This window comes from Podarcis pityusensis, assembly GCF_964106645.2.
Source record: "Podarcis pityusensis genome assembly, chromosome: 1".
NCBI lineage: Eukaryota > Metazoa > Chordata > Lepidosauria > Squamata > Lacertidae > Podarcis > Podarcis pityusensis.
The window spans coordinates 131,172,458-131,189,357 of record NC_138028.1 but is presented as its reverse complement, the minus strand read 5'-3'; the positions used below and the strand labels follow the sequence as shown (position 1 = coordinate 131,189,357).

At 44.6% G+C, this 16,900-nt stretch overlaps 1 protein-coding gene across 2 annotated transcripts in view; it reads right to left on the bottom strand.

Annotated features, from left to right (window-relative positions):
* PARD3B (par-3 family cell polarity regulator beta) overlaps positions 1–16,900 on the bottom strand; it is a 599,449-nt gene that overhangs the window by 109,863 nt on the left and 472,686 nt on the right. For both annotated transcript variants that reach the window (XM_081015796.1, XM_081015795.1), the window contains one exon: positions 3,233–3,368. In XM_081015796.1, the coding sequence (XP_080871922.1) occupies positions 3,233–3,368 (136 nt within the window). The remainder of the gene's footprint in view (positions 1–3,232; positions 3,369–16,900) is intronic.

The following is a 16,900-nucleotide window of genomic DNA, read 5'->3' as shown; positions in this document are numbered from 1 at the left end:
GTAGTCTGAGACTGGGGAGAATTTAAGAGTCTAGCACAGGGCACAGAAGCAGAGATACTCATTTATGCTTACACAATCAAAGGGACTCCACTTTATAGCTTACTTAGCATAATGGCCAGTTAATACCTGAAAGGCCCCGAGCTTTTCACAGAGCAGTTATTAACGTGGGGAGGGAAAGTGAGGCTTGATCATAATTCTGGAGAAAGGAAATCAAATGCCATTACCTGCTTTCCTATGAACATGTAGCAACTTGGCACATATAGGAACGGGTTGCGGTAAAAAAGATGTTACCTGACCACAGCAGACCCCTGGTGAGGATGTGTACCTCCTTCCATCGCATGAATCTATCTCAATTAGCCTAGCAGAACATGAAACCAACTGAAGAACGGAACGGTAACTGAAATATATCAGTTGCCATGCTCACCTACACCACCCTTGCATTTAAGCACTTCCGTAGTAGCCACAGATAAAAATGAATTGTCTGCTTGCCAACAAAGTTCTGTATAGTAAAAGCTATGGTTTTCCCTTTGACCAAACTGTGAGAGGCAGTGGAAGACAGGAGTGCCTGGCGTGCTCTGGTCCATGGGGTCACGAAAAGTTGGACACGACTAAATGACAACAATGGTTTTCCCAGTAGTGATGTATGGAAGTGAGAGCTGGACCATAAAAAAGGCTGATCGCCGAAGAATTGGTGCTTTTGAATTATGGTGCTGGAGGAGACTCTTGAGAGTCCCATGGACTGCAAGAAGATCAAACCGATCCATTCTGAAGGAAATCAGCCCTGAGTGCTCACTGGAAGGACAGATCCTGAAGCTGAGGCTCCAATACTTTGGCCACCTCATGAGAAGAGAAGACTCCCTGGAAAAGACCCTGATGCTGGGAAAGATGGAGGGCACAAGGAGAAGGGGACGACAGAGGACGAGATGGTGGGACAGTGTTCTTGAAGCTACCAACATAAGTTTGACCAAACCGCGGGAGGCAGTGGAAGACAGGAGTGCCTGGCATGCTCTGGTCCATGGGGTCACGAAGAGTCGGACATGACTAAACGACTAAATAACAAACAACAACAAAGTACACACAGCCCCATCTAGGTGAGCAAGTAAGCAGGCAGAAGCTGTGAGCTATGAAAAGTGTCACAGGGTGGCGAAGGAGGCATGGGACTCTCTACTAATTTTTTTCACAGGCTAGTAACTAATTGAGATAGTGAAAGATACAGGAAATTGAATGCAGATTTCCAAAGAATAGCAAGGAGAGACAAGAAGGCCTTCTTAAACGAGCAATGCAAAGAAATAGAGGAAAACAACAGAATGGGAAGAACTAGAGATCTGTTCAAGAAAATCGGAAATATGAAAGGAACATTTCGTACAAAGATTACCATAATAAAGGACAAAAGTGGTAAAGACCTAACTGAAGCAGAAGACATCAAGAAGAGATGGCAAGAATACACAGAGGAATTATACCAGAAAGATATGGATGTCTCGTACACCCCAGGTAGTGTGGTTGCTGACCTTGAGCCAGGCATCCTGGAAAGTGAAGTCAAATGGGCCTTAGAAAGCACTGCAAATAACAAGGCCAGTGGAAGTGATGGTATTCCAGCTGAACTGTTTAAAATTTTAAAAGATGATGCTGTTAAGGTGCTACACTCAATATGCCAGCAAGTTTGGAAAACTCAGCAGTGGCCAGAGGATTGGAGAAGATCAGTCTACATCCCAATCCCAAAGAAAGGCAGTGCCAAAGAATGCTCCAACTACCGCACAATTTCACTCATTTCACATGCTAGCAAGGTTATGCTTAAAATTCTACAAGGAAGGCTCAAGCAGTATGTGGACCGAGAACTCCCAGAAGTGCAAGCTGGATTTAGAAGAGGCAGAGGAACCAGAGACCAAATTGCAAACATGCGCTGGATTATGGAGAAAGCTAGAGAGTTCCAGAAAGACATCTACTTCTGCTTCATTGACTATGCAAAAGCCTTTGACTGTGTCGACCACAGCAAACTATGGCAAGTTCTTAAAGAAATGGGAGTGCCTGATCACCTCATCTGTCTCCTGAGAAATATCTACGTGGGACAAGAAGCTACAGTTAGAACTGGATATGGAACAACTGATTGGTTCAAAATTGGGAAAGGAGTACGGCAAGGCTGTATATTGTCTCCCTGCTTATTTAACTTATATGCAGAATTCATCATGCGAAAGGCTGGGCTGGATGAATCCCAAGCCGGAATTAAGATTGCTGGAAGATATATCAACAACCTCAGATATGCAGATGACACAACCTTGATGGCAGAAAGTGAGGAGGAATTAAAGAACCTTTTAATGAGGGTGAAAGAGGAGAGCGCAAAATATGGTCTGAAGCTCAACATCAAAAAAACGAAGATCATGGCCACTGGGCCCATCACCTCCTGGCAAATAGAAGGGGAAGAAATGGAGGCAGTGAGAGATTTTACTTTCTTGGGCTCCATGATCACTGCAGATGGTGACAGCAGTCACGAAATTAAAAGACGCCTGCTCCTTGGGAGAAAGGCGATGGCAAACCTAGACAACATCTTAAAAAGCAGAGACATCACCTTGCCAACAAAGGTCCGTATAGTAAAAGCCATGGTTTTCCCAGTAGTGATGTATGGAAGTGAGAGCTGGACCATAAAGAAGGCTGATCGCCGAAGAATTGATGCTTTTGAATTATGGTGCTGGAGGAGACTCTTGAGAGTCCCATGGACTGCAAGAAGATCAAACTTCTCCATTCTGAAGGAAATCAGCCCTGAGTGCTCACTGGAAGGACAGATCGTGAAGCTGAGGCTCCAATACTTTGGCCACCTCATGAGAAGAGAAGACTCCCTGGAAAAGACCCTGATGTTGGGAAAGATGGAGGGCACAAGGAGAAGGGGACGACAGAGAATGAGATGGTTGGATGGTGTTCTTGAAGCTACCAGCATGAGTTTGATCAAACTGCGGGAGGCAGTGGAGGACAGAAGTGCCTGGCGTGCTCTGGTCCATGGGGTCACGAAGAGTCGGACACGACTAAACGACTAAACAACAACAAGTAACTAATTAAGCACAATAGAAACAGGCTAGTAATCTACTAATTTTTTTCACAGGCTAGTAACTTATGTGGGCTTGTTTGCAAGGCTGGCTAATATATACTTCTCAATGAATTATTTGCGAAGCACAACTACTTTTCTCGTATTGTCCCCATAATACTCGACACATACATATTAGACTTCAGCGGAGAACCTTACCCAGTGCTGATCATAATCAGATGGCCTTCCTCTGCCCTCCTCTTCGTCGTAGAAAGGTAAGCCTTCTCGTCTTGCTTGATGGTACTCCTTCCGTAACTTCTGGATGCGGTCTGCAGTTCCTACAGGTGGGTGGTCACTGGAGAATGAAGAAAATGTAGCATGAGTTGCATCAGAGGGCGTTTACATCCTCAGCAGATGTAAGCACAGAGTCCAGGTGGAATTCATTTTCCGTTCACGTTGTAGTGAAAACTTTCATTTTGGATATGTGGGCAGGCTCCTGCTTGCACCGTTTACACCAGGGGTCGGCAGCCTAAGGCCCATGGGCCACAAATGGCCCATGGGGGTTGTTTAACCAGCCCATGGACCCCTGCCGCCCACTCGGTCAGCTCCTATGGACTGCCTTCCGTGACGGTGGCCGACTTCCCACTGGCTGCAGGAAGCTCCTGCAGCCAATGGGAAACTGCGCACGCCTCCTCCGCACCAGAAATAGCATTTGCACATGTGTGCGCATGCATTCCGGCCCACTGCAGCATCTGTGGGACCATGAACTGGCCCAAGCCACAAAAACTTTGCTGGCCCCTGGTTTACACCTTGCTTCCAAGCCACAAATTCAAGAAAGCAAAATATTTAACAAATGAAATGGAGCATGTTAATATTTATTTGGGTCTGTCCACATTGCAAGTTTATTTTGAGCTCAACCTGAAACACCTACACCCAAGAAATCTGGAAACCTGTGCAGACACCTGGGTTCAAGTTATTCCTCTCTGAGTTGGGGAGAGGAGCAACGTTCCTGCCACAACTTCACTTTCAACCTGCTCCTTAAAACAAAAGTGTGTTTCCATGAAACAATTCTCCAGCTTGGCTGCAGTGATTGCTATGGCTCGGTTGGCTACTGAAGTAATTTGTTCACAGTTAGAACACTGTGGTTGAAAGGGCTGAGATAGTTGGGTGGGAGGAAGGAGACGGTGATGTTTGAGATGCACGATCAGCCTCTAAATTACAGTAATATTAAGCTTGCATTAGATGCATAAAGCAAAGAAAGAAATGGAAGTATATGCGGGATGGGGGGTGGGGAGTACTGCTAGCTGGCTAAGATTTGTATTTCCTGTCTTATGCGGGTTTAAATATAAAAATACTAAACTAATTTGATTCACAGCGACGTTTATGGATGCCATATATACATTCTCCATGCCTGCCCAATGTGGGTATTAAATGTCAAGGGAGAAGGAATAGTTTTTGATGAATGTGGCCTCATTGGGTAAATAATATAGGCACACTGTGGAAACCAAGCTCCTGAATGCTTCCCTTGATCTGGACACTATACATCTGTTGATGCAGCCTAGAATAGCATTAGCTTTTTTTGCTGCTGCATCACACTGTTGCCTCATGTTAAGCTTGTGGTCCACCAAGACCCCTAGATCCTTTTCACATGTACTACTAGTAAGCCAGGTGATCGCCGTCTTTTATTGGTTCTTCTTGCCTAAGTGCAGAACCTCACATTTGTCCCTATTTAAATTCCTTTTGTTAGTTTGGGCACAGCTCTCCAATCTGTTAAGGTCATTTTGAATCCCAATTCTGTCTTCTGTGGCATTAGCTACCCCTCCCAGTTTGGTGCCATCTGCAAATTTGATGAGCATCCCCTCAACTCATTCATCCAAGTCATTTATAAAGACGTTGAACAACAACGGGCCCAGAACAGAACCCCGAGGCACCCCACTTGTCACCTTCTTCCAGGATGACAAGGAACTTTTAATCAGTACTCTTTGGGTTCATTCAGCCAACCAGCTGCAAATCCATCTAACAGTTATCTCTTTCAACCTACATTTTACCAACTTCCTTGAAAGAGTATCATGGGGGACTTACTGAAATCAAGATAAACGATGTCCACAGCATTCCCCTGATCCAACAAGCTTGTAACTCCATTAAAAAAAGAAATGAAATTTGTGTGGCATGACTTGCTTCGAGAAACCCATGCTGGGTCCTTTTTTAAGTGCTCACAGAGCAACTGCTGAATTATCTGTTCCAGGACCTTTCCTGCTAAAGCTATGGTTTTCCCTGTAGTGACGTATGGAAGTGAAAGCTGGACCATAAAGAAGGCTGATCACCGAAGAATTGATGCTTTTGAATTATGGTGCTGGAGGAGACTCTTGAGAGTCCCATGGACTACAAGAAGAACAAACCGATCCATTCTGAAGGAAATCAGCCCTGAGTGCTCACTGGAAGGACAGATCCTGAAGCTGAGGCTCCAACACTTTGGCCACCTCATGAGAAGAGAAGACTCCCTGGAAAAGACCCTGATGTTGGGAAAGATGGAGGGCACAAGGAGAAGGGGACGACAGAGGACGAGATGGTTGGACAGTGTTCTCAAAGCTACCAACATGAGTTTGACCAAACTGCGGGAGGCAGTGGAAGACAGAAGTGCCTGGCGTGCTCTGGTCCATGGGGTTATGAAGAGTCGGACTAAACAACAACAAGGAACTTTCCTGGTATTGATGTCAAGCTCCCTGGTTGGTAGTTACCTGGGTCTTCTTTTCCCCTGTTTTTGAAGATGGGGACAACATTTCCCCATCAATTTGCAGGGACCTCACCTGTTCTCCACGAATTCTCAGACAGAGGCTCTGAGATTACCCTTGGGTGCAGCTTATCAGACCCTGGAGGTATGAATTCATTTAAAGAAGCTAGGTGTTCCCTTACCACCTCTGTTCCTATCTTGGAACTGCCGCTCCCTCCTTACATCATTTATTCTGTTACCACCAGGTTGGGCATTGCTTTCCTTTTGCGTGAAGATAGAGGCAAAATAGGTGTTGAGCAGCTCCGGCTTCTCTCTGTCACCCAATAGCATTTCTCCATCTTCTCTGCGCAGAGAACCTACCACTTGCTTGTTGTCCCTCTTGCTTTGAACATACCCGAAGAAACCCCTTTTTTATTATTTTTAACCTTGTTAATGGGGAGGCTTGCAGTGGGGGCTCAGTGTGTCAGTGAGAGTTGGGTGTCCTGACTTCTGTAAGTGAGAGCACTTTTCACTAAGGCAAAGTACACTCGGCTGATTGCGTGAGGTTGCGGGCACCGTTGTCTCCACAACATAATGTGAGAAGCTGCCCTTGGTGGAAGCACTGTCTATAAAATACAATCTGTCGGCAAATCTATATGGTAGAATAGCAAGTTGGCTTTGCTGGTCATTTTTGTGGAGCAGCAAACCTCTTCTGATAAACCATCTGCAGGATAATTGCAAGCTTAACCTGGCCCAGAGTCTTAAATATTAGGGGCTAAATAAAAAACCAAGCTGCTGTGTGCTTTAGAATGAACTTTCACCAGCAGATTGCCCACAATTTAGCTGCAGGTTGGAGCTACAAAGCTCCACACTACAATAAGAGCGAAATTCTTCTGAAAGGGGTGGGTTGGTGGGGTGGATGCTAAGGAAGGTCAGTGTTGGCAGTACACCCCCATTTTATCCTCCAAACATAAAATGCTGGACACAGCCTTGAGAGACGTTTTTCTTAATAACTGCCCACATAGTTAGAAGTACGGGCTTTTTAAAGATTTCAGTATACAGTGGTACCTCGGGTTACATACGCTTCAGGTTACATACGCTTCAGGTTACAGACGCTGCTAACCCAGAAATAGTGCTTCAGGTTAAGAACTTTGCTTCAGGATAAGAACAGAAATCGTGCTCCAGCAGCGCAGCGGCAGCAGGAGGCCCCATTGGCTAAAGTGGTGCTTCAGGTTAAGAACAGTTTCAGGTTAAGAACGGACCTCTGGAACGAATTAAGTACTTAACCCGAGGTACCACTGTAATTGAGGAGAGAAACAGAGCCGTCTTTCCCATTGGGCTTACTGGCGCGTTGCGCCAGGACGCCAGCCTCTCAGGGGCGCCACAGCGAGTGGGGGAGCTGCACGGCTTTGCCGGCGGCCTCCCCTTTCCTTCCTGCACGCCTGCCAGCTGTGTCCCACCAACCATATGGCTGGCGGGTGTGCAGCTTGCCTCCCAAGCCTCCATGGGAGGAGAGCAATCCCTGCAGAGGCTTAGGATGGATGCCGCGCCCTGCCAACTATATGGCTGGCAGATGTGCAGCTTCCTTCCCATGCCCCGGTGGGAGGAGAGCGATCCCTGCAGAGGCTTGGGAAAAGGTTGACACCTCTGAGAAATGGGGGGTGGGGCACTGGAGGGAATCTTTGTACCACGGCGCCGGATATGCTTAAGACGGCCCTGAAGAGAAATATGAACTGAGTTACTGTGGTGTTTGCCTCCTAGGTGAGTCATAAGGAAAGGGTTAAATGAGTGTGAAGTGATTGGCCAGTGGGAACTCAAGGGGAGGAGTTAGAGTTAGAGTTGGAGTGGTGTGGAAGTCAATTGAGAGTTGGGAGTTGGAGAAGGAAGAGGGAGGATATAAGTCTGTGGGTTGGTCGAGTTGTGTTGTGAGAGAGTGAGAGGAACTGTTAGGTGGAGTCAGATAGATAGTTGGGATAATCAGTCTGAAGTTGTTAGGAATGTATAGGACAGTAAAGGAACTACGATTAAGAAACTGCCAAGAAAAATTAACTGAAACCATAAACTTTTCATGCCTATAAAATAAACTTGATTGGAACTGGCGGAAATGACTGGCAGAATCCGAGACCAGGGAGAAGAGTCGGTGGAAGAAGATTGGAAAAAGTTTAAAGACTATTTACAGAAATACTGTAAAATTAATGAATGTTAGAAAAATGTTGGAATGACGTTATATGGCTTTAGTAGAAATGTTATAAGGAATTAAGTACAGATAGGTTAATAGAGCATTAAAGGAAAAAAATAAGGTTAGAATGAGGTAAGATAATTATAGGATAGAAAACAGAGGAAGATGGAAAGGAATTGCTGAAATAATTAACAGAAGTGGAATACAAAAAGGGAGGTGTGAGGAGGTCGTGGAAATAAGTGAATGAAAGATGGGATAACAAAATTGTTTGATTTATTTTATTGTTTTTGTTTTGTTTTTGTTGATTTGATGTGTTGTATTGTATTGTTTTTTTTTAATGTCTAAGTTTTTGGAAAAATAATAAATATTATTATAAAATAAAATAAAATAAAATAAACTTGATTATTTGTTAATGTTAACAACTGTCTGGACTTCGTGTGTACCCGAGAGAAACGGATTGGTGGCAGCGGGAAACCAATCGCAGGGGTGGGACAGGGATCAATAGACCGCCAAACGTTTGGGGACCCTGTGTGATCGCCACAGTAACCAACGCAGAGTCAGGACAGGAGGAAGAAGCTTCAAGTCCCCCAACAATGTGAAAGAAATGACAGTGATGCCCAATCATTTAAGAGTTCTGAATTTCAACTTGGCTCCTGACAATTACATGAATATATGAACCGCATTCAAACTCAGCAGATGAATTCAATCAGGGCCTGGCAAATATCGCATACATAATCTATTAGTTTACCCCAAAGAAACCGAAGCATTGAATTCAAACAGAATGAAGTCATCAGTAATAAAAAAAAGAAACTGATAAGGCAATATTAAAAAAAAAAAGACCACCATTTTCTCACATTTTCAAGAAAAATCATACTTTGACTGCAACCTATTCTCCCATCTGACTATAAATACATATATTTAAAAATATGGGTTTGATCAGATACCAATTCTAAAGCAAAGGAATGAAGAAGATGGGAGGGGGGTATATTTTTTTCAGTTGCATAGGATGAACAAATGATTGTCCTGAAAAGAAATCAGACCTTGAAATAGAAATATAAAAGAATTATGCCAACTTCAAAAATAATACTTAAAAAATTTATACAATAAAGAATCTCGCTGGAATGCATCAATAAGACTTGTGATCAGCATTTAAATTGTAAGATGGTTAAAGAGAGCTGCGTTATCCCTTTCCTTTTATGGCTGCCCTGAAACTACAGTTTTGGAATGGAAAATGGATGGGCTATGATTGAACCCACCACTGTCACTATTTCTGAATTGCCTTTGATTCGTCCTGGTGTTAAACTTTCATTGTTCAACTAGTCAGTCCAAAAACTAAGGTGTCTAAGTCCCCAAGCATAGTGAACAAACTGTGTAGTCCCCATGCAGATCTGTCCTCTAGCCCAGGTGTGACTTAAATGCTCCAAAAGTTGTTTGTTTGTCAACACAAAAAAACAAAACCTCCGCCAATCCACTGATAATTATTGTGGCCAATTCAAAATTAAAATTGGATGGTGTATTTGTAAAAGGGTAAAAGAGTATTGGGAAATGATCCATAATGAATTGAAAAAAAATATTTAAAAGTACTTTCCCCCAAAAAAACCCCAAACCAGAGTCCTTTCTGTTGGGGATAATTCAGATGGAAATTCCTAGGTGTCAATAAAGGGTTATTTACGTATGCCACTACTGTGGCCTGTGTGTTTTTTGGCCCCAAAATGGAAAACGAGTGAGGTCCCAACCAAAGAAGAATGGCAACTTAAACTGACACAATATGCACAACTTGCAGACTTAACATATAGAACAAGAAGAACATACGTTTAAAGAAGATTGGAAAACGTTTATTGAATATATGGGGGGGAATTGTGTACACTTGAAAACGTTGGCAGCATTAAGATAAATTCAACAGCGTAAATAGGTTTTGACAGATGTAATAATGGAATACTGAATGGTTTAGTTTTTGTAAAATAGGCAGGGATTTATGATATGCAAAATGAACCATGGAAAGAGAAGAAAGGAAGTCACTGATATACTAAATATGTAAAAATGAGTACTTTAAATGGTAAAACAGAAATATTAATAAAAACTGTGTGTGTGTGTGTGTGTTTGTGTGTGTGTAAAATGGGCCTTTTGCTCATATCACCCAGGAAGGTAAATTCTTGAGCTGCTATCTGTATGTCGCTAGCAAAAGCAGCCTGCCAGTCAGGGGAATAATCTCTCCTGTATTAGCGAGAAGCCACACCCCTGCTAGTTGCAAGAATGGGGAAGTGGTTAGGCCCTTTGGCAGGAAAAAGTGTCCTTCACAATTGTCATCTTCTATGTCCAGAAGGCTGATTGCCAAAGAATGGATGCTTTTGAATTCTGGTGCTGGAGGAGACTCTTGAGAGTCCCATGGACTGCAAGAAGATCAAACCGATCCATTCTGAAGGAAATTAGCCCTGAGTGCTCACTGGAAGGACAGATCCTGAAGCTGAGGCTCTAATACTTGGGCCACCTCTTTGTGATAAAGCATGGAGAGCCATGGATGTTGCGCAGCTGGTTCAGTCAGGCTCCTTCAGTATCTGCGTGTCGTAGTTGCTAAGTGTGCAAAACAAGTTTAATTTAACATTTAATGTTTGGGGGAAGCAATCAACGAAGGAGGTGGGGGAAAGCATTATTTAACCCTGTATTATTATTATTATTATTATTATTATTATTATTAAAAAGCAGAGACATCACCTTGCCAACAAAGGTCCTTATAGTTAAAGCTATGGTTTTCCCAGTAGTGATGTATGGAAGTGAGAGCTAGACCATAAAGAAGGCTGATCGCCGAAGAATTGATGCTTTTGAATTACAGTCGTACCTCAGGTTAAGTACTTAATTCGCTCCGGAGGTCCGTACTTAACCTGAAACTGTTCTTAACCTGAAGCACCACTTTAGCTAATGGGGCCTCCTGCTGCTGCCATGCCGCCGGAGCACGATTTCTGTTCTCATCCGGAATCAAAGTTATTAACCTGAAGCACTATTTCTGGGTTAGAGGAGTCTGTAACCTGAAGCGTATGTAACCCGAGGTACCACTGTATGGTGCTGGAGGAGACTCTTGAGAGTCCCATGGACTGCAAGAAGATCAAACCTATCCATTCTGAAGGAAATCAGCCCTGAGTGCTCACTGGAAGGACAGATCCTGAAGCTGAGGCTCCAATACTTTGGCCACCTCATGAGAAGAGAAGACTCCCTAGAAAAGACCCTGCTGTTGGGAAAGATGGAGGGCACAAGGAGAAGGGGACGACAGAGGACGAGATGGTTGGACAGTGTTCTTGAAGCTACTGGCAGGAGTTTGACCAAACTGTGGGAGGCAGTGGAAGACAGGAGTGCCTGGTGTGCCCTAGTCCATGGGGTCACGAAGAGTCGGACACGACTAAACGACTAAACAACAACAACAATGTCCAGCATTTGGCATGCAATGATGACTTGCGTTTGGGTTGGTGGTGAGAAGCGTTCACCTAATGTGTACACAGCACAAATGGCGCCACTGCCTTCCTCACCCCCCTCACAGTGCAGCTCAACAAAGTTTGCAATGATGCTTTGATGCCTCTGGTTGGTTATGGGGCAGCTACCAAGTGGTGTCGAATCTTCCCCTGGGATGAATGTGCCACGACACTTCATCCTGAAACTGACAGTATTATGCAGGGCTCTGTCCTGTTTGTGGGAGAAGCCACAGGCTCTCTGCTCTGAGCCAGGAAATAAGGCTTTGATGCTGGTGCCACAGAAGACTCCCACTCTTAGGGCCGGATTTAGGTTTGATGAGGCCCTAAGTTACTGAAGGTAATGGGGCCCTTTATATGTCCAGCTGTCCTTTGTCAACAACAAATCGTCGCTGTTTTTTTTTGTTGAATACAGTGGTAGCTCGGGTTACAGACACTTCAGGTTACAGACGGTTCAGGTTACAGACTCTGCTAACCCAGAAATAGTACCTCAGGTTAAGAACTTTGCTTCAGGATGAGAACAGAAATTGCGTGGCGGCGGCACGGCAGCAGCGGGAGGCCCCATTAGCTAAAGTGGTGCTTCAGGTTAAGAACCATTTCAGGTTAAGAATGGACCCACAGAACGAACTAAGTTCTTAACCTGAGCTACCACTGTATACGCTATATGGTAATTTATGGACCTAATAGATATCTAAAGCCATCTGCACATGGAGAATGTAGGCACCCTATATATAGACATGAGCAAACCAGTGATATTTTAGGAAGCAGGCTGGCAGGCAGGGCCCATGACTTACATCATAGGAGCCTACACAACACAAGACACTGTTGCTGTATGTAGGTTTAATTTTATTTGTTTTTTTATTTTACATTTTGGAAATGTACATCCACTTTTTTCCCTTTATTTTTTGGGGGGTGCCCCAAGAGAATGGGGACCTAAGCTATAGCTTGTTTAGCTTATACGTAAATCTGTCCACTCTGCTGAGAGCACTTCCTCTCACATCCTGCTTCCAGGCTTCCCAGAGGCATTTGGCTGGCCATGGTGAAAACAGGATGCTGGGGTAAAAGGTTCTCTTACGTCACTCAATGTACTCCTTCTCCATCCTGCTTGTATGCAACTCCTAAAGTTGGTGGGCCCTCATTTCTATGGCTAAATTATTATTATTATTTATTGAATATATATACTGCCCTATACCTGGAGGTCTCAGGGCAGTTCACAGAACAAAATCAAAATATAAAACCCCAAAATATATAATCAAAAGAAAAACAGCAACCCAATACCCCCCCAATTTAAAAGGGCATAGGGCAGGCTTCCTCTACCTCAGCCCTCCAAGACTACAATTCCCACCATCCCTGACCACTGGTCCTGCTAGCTAGGGATCATGGGAGTTGGAGGCCAAAAACATCTGGAGGGCTGAGGTTGAGGAAGGCTGGCATAGGGTGTCCCTTGGGAATGTCCGCTGCGGTTTTAAAATCAAAATCCCTTGCCTTCCAACGGGCAGCGTTGTGCTGCCACAAGCCTGTCACACAGCATTTCAGGAAAGGCACCACCAAACTCACAGAATTCTGTCAAGTGACACAGCACTGACAGAAAAGAAGAAATTGGGTGCTGCCTCCAGCTGTGGAGCTTCATAACCAACCCCCCCCAATTCCGTCAAACTGGTTTCTTTCCACTGTCAAAAACACTGATTGAATGGGCTGTATATTCCGTCTTATTTCCTTTAAAGCAGGGGTTCTTAAACTTTCTACCCCCAGGTCCCACTTGAGAGGGCTGAAAATTTCCGAGACCCAGCAGTCACAAAATGGCGGCAGGAGGAGGCAGAGTTTGGCACAATCACCTGGCAATTACTGGCATAATTTTCTACTGATATCTAATCCATCATTGCTAGATTATTTGCCATCTCCTTTGGTCTCCTCTGAGGGATACCTACCTTTCCTCCTCACCCAATTGTCTTCTAGCTAACTTAACTCAGCATGCAAGGACTTGCTGGTGGTGGCACTGGGCAGCCTGTGGCACTGGGGCCCACTGGAAAATGCCCCAAGGCCCCCTGCCTGAGAGAAACGGCTTTACTTGGTCAAATTCAGGCATCACGTCACAGCTTTACCCACCTTGCCAGTTAAAATAATTCCACAACTGAGCACTGGGTTGAGAACGTCATTAAGAGCAAAACCAGGGTGCTTTGCTGAGCAGAACTACTAACAATGAGCAACAGAAAGGAATGTGAACCAAATTTAAGTAGCTGGCTAAGGGGCAATGGGGTTGCTGGGAAACATCCCCAAACTGCCAAGCAAGAAATAGATATCCCAATATAACATTATTCATGCATGATGTTCCATGCCCTGCCTCTGACCCTTCGTGATAAAGCATGGAGAGCCATGGATGTTGCGCAGCTGGTTCAGTCAGGCTCCTTCAGTATCTGCGTGTCGTAGTTGCTAAGTGTGCAAAACAAGTTTAATTTAACATTTAATGTTTGGGGGAAGCAATCAACGAAGGAGGTGGGGGAAAGCATTATTTAACCCTGTATTATTATTATTATTATTATTATTATTATTATTATTATTAAAAAGCAGAGACATCACCTTGCCAACAAAGGTCCTTATAGTTAAAGCTATGGTTTTCCCAGTAGTGATGTATGGAAGTGAGAGCTAGACCATAAAGAAGGCTGATCGCCGAAGAACTGATGCTTTTGAATTACAGTCGTACCTCAGGTTAAGTACTTAATTCGCTCCGGAGGTCCGTACTTAACCTGAAACTGTTCTTAACCTGAAGCACCACTTTAGCTAATGGGGCCTCCTGCTGCTGCCATGCCGCCGGAGCACGATTTCTGTTCTCATCCGGAATCAAAGTTATTAACCTGAAGCACTATTTCTGGGTTAGAGGAGTCTGTAACCTGAAGCGTATGTAACCCGAGGTACCACTGTATGGTGCTGGAGGAGACTCTTGAGAGTCCCATGGACTGCAAGAAGATCAAACCTATCCATTCTGAAGGAAATCAGCCCTGAGTGCTCACTGGAAGGACAGATCCTGAAGCTGAGGCTCCAATACTTTGGCCACCTCATGAGAAGAGAAGACTCCATGGAAAAGACCCTGCTGTTGGGAAAGATGGAGGGCACAAGGAGAAGGGGACGACAGAGGACGAGATGGTTGGACAGTGTTCTTGAAGCTACTGGCAGGAGTTTGACCAAACTGTGGGAGGCAGTGGAAGACAGGAGTGCCTGGTGTGCTCTGGTCCATGGGGTCATGAAGAGTCGGACACGACGAAACGACTAAACAGTAACAACAATTATTATTAGATGGCATTTCATTCTGATCATCTCAGTGAGGCAATGCCACTTTCCTTTCATATAGCAGGTGCTGTTCTTTCATGTTATCAGTTCAATATCAGTGGCATACAATATGTATCGCTAGGCCTCAGGTACCACACAAAGGTACCTTGGCTGCTTCATCCCTGAGAATCTGATGTGGATGTCAATCAACAGAACAACTTTTTTTTTGGTAACGACTGATGTCTTACTGAGCTTCCTTTAACAAAACACAGTGTGTAGGTGCATTTTGTTTCTGAAAAAATTATTTTGCTACTGGGCCTTTCTTGTCTAAATTCATATTGTTGAACTCATATTTTCAAACTGCAGGCGACGGCAGCAGAACTTTGGGTTTAACACCGTGTCTGCCCCCATCATGTAAAAAGTGAGGGCTGGGAGGGCAATTTCATAGCAGAAGAGGAACATGGGTGAAATGAATTAAACCCTCTGGCTGCCTGTGGCTTCCTCTTTGAACCTCCTTCATAGGCTATTCTAGCTGGGCTCTTGACACCAGCTCCGGACTGGAGATCCTACACCTTTGTGCAAATTAATTGAAACAAACTACCATATTTTTTGCTCTATAAGATGCACCAGACCATAAGACGCACCTAGTTTTTGGAGGAGGAAAACAAGAAAAAAAAAATATTTTGAATCTCAGAAGCCAGAACAGCAAGAGGGATTGCTGCGCAGTGAAAGCAGCAATCCCTCTTGCTGTTCTGGCTTCTGGGATAGCTGCGCAGCCTGCATTCGCTCCATAAGATGCACACACATTTCCCCTTACTTTTTAGGAGGGAAAAAGTGAGTCTTATAGAGCAAAAAATACGGTATGTAGTTTATTGTGCAAAACTCACATATGAATGTATATATGTGTACAAAAGTCACATATACTTACATTAGTAATGGATATGACCTCTGCTATTTTTAAGCAGCATTTCAACATGGTTTGGCATGGAGTCTACTCGTTTTGAACCGTCACTGTTGATTTTCAGATCCCTGTACCACACTTGAATCAGCGCCTGAATGAGCTTCTCCATAGTCATACAGTCTACAGCACGGAAGTGACTTCTGCATATAGCCCACAAATTCTCAATGGGATTTACGTCTGGGGAATTCCCTGGCCAATCAAGTACCTGTATTTGCTGCTCTGTCATGAATATCTTCACTACTTTTGATGTGTGACAGGGGGCTAGGTCCTGCTGCAATATCCCAGTACCATCAGGATACCTCTTTTCCAGCTCTGGAATAACTCTCTTTTGTAGAACCTCAATATATTGTGGCGAGTGCATCATTCCTTCTATTGGCTGTAGGCTTCCAACACCATAATGATCAACTGACTTTTCGTGCTTGTTTTGAGCACAGGATTATGAGTAAGATAGAAAACATGCTTTGTTTCAATTAATTTGCACAAGGGTGTAAGTGCTGGGTACAAGGAGAGTTCATTTCCCCCCTCAGCCATTCTCAGTGGGAATGCAAACCACTCAATGCTAAGTTCCAGGGAGCGAGAAGATCCTGCAAAAAGCTGGGCTTACCATCGCAGCACGGGATGTCACACACCCTCACGGTCCATGAAGGTGTGAGGTGGCTGCTTCTGGTATCGGACGCCATACAGCCTGCCCTCCACCCCATAAGTTGCCCTTCTGCCGTCAGATGTCATGGGAGAAAACACTGCCCCATCACCAGAGTTGAAGTAAGATTCAGCCACCAATTCAGTTGGCTTGTTTAGGAAGAATTGGGCGCCATCTTGTCCTTTGTCTCAGGAAACAAAATGTATTGGGCCAGCCCAATTCTGTAATAGACGGAGCCAGAGGCAGGGTTTAGGAAGGAGTCTGTGAAGCTGTGTACTAGTACTGAGTTCATACACTCCAACATTTCTCTGATGAAAATAACCACAGAGCCTAGGACTTGCCGATCAGAAGGTCGGCGGTTCGAATCCCCGCAACGGGGTGAGCTCCTGTTGCTCGGTCCCTGCTCCTGCCAACCTAACAGATCGAAAGCATGTCAAAGTGCATGTAGATAAATAGGTACCGCTCCGGCGGGAAGATAAACAGCGTTTCCGTGTGCTGCTCTGGTTCGCCAGAAGCGGCTTAATCATGCTGGCCACATGACCCGGAAGCTGTACGCTGGCTCCCTCAGCCAATAAAGCGAGATGAGCGCCACAACCCCAGAGCGGGTCATGACTGGACCTAATGGTCGGGGTCCCTTTACCTTCACCTTTACCTCGGGTTACACATGCTTCAGGT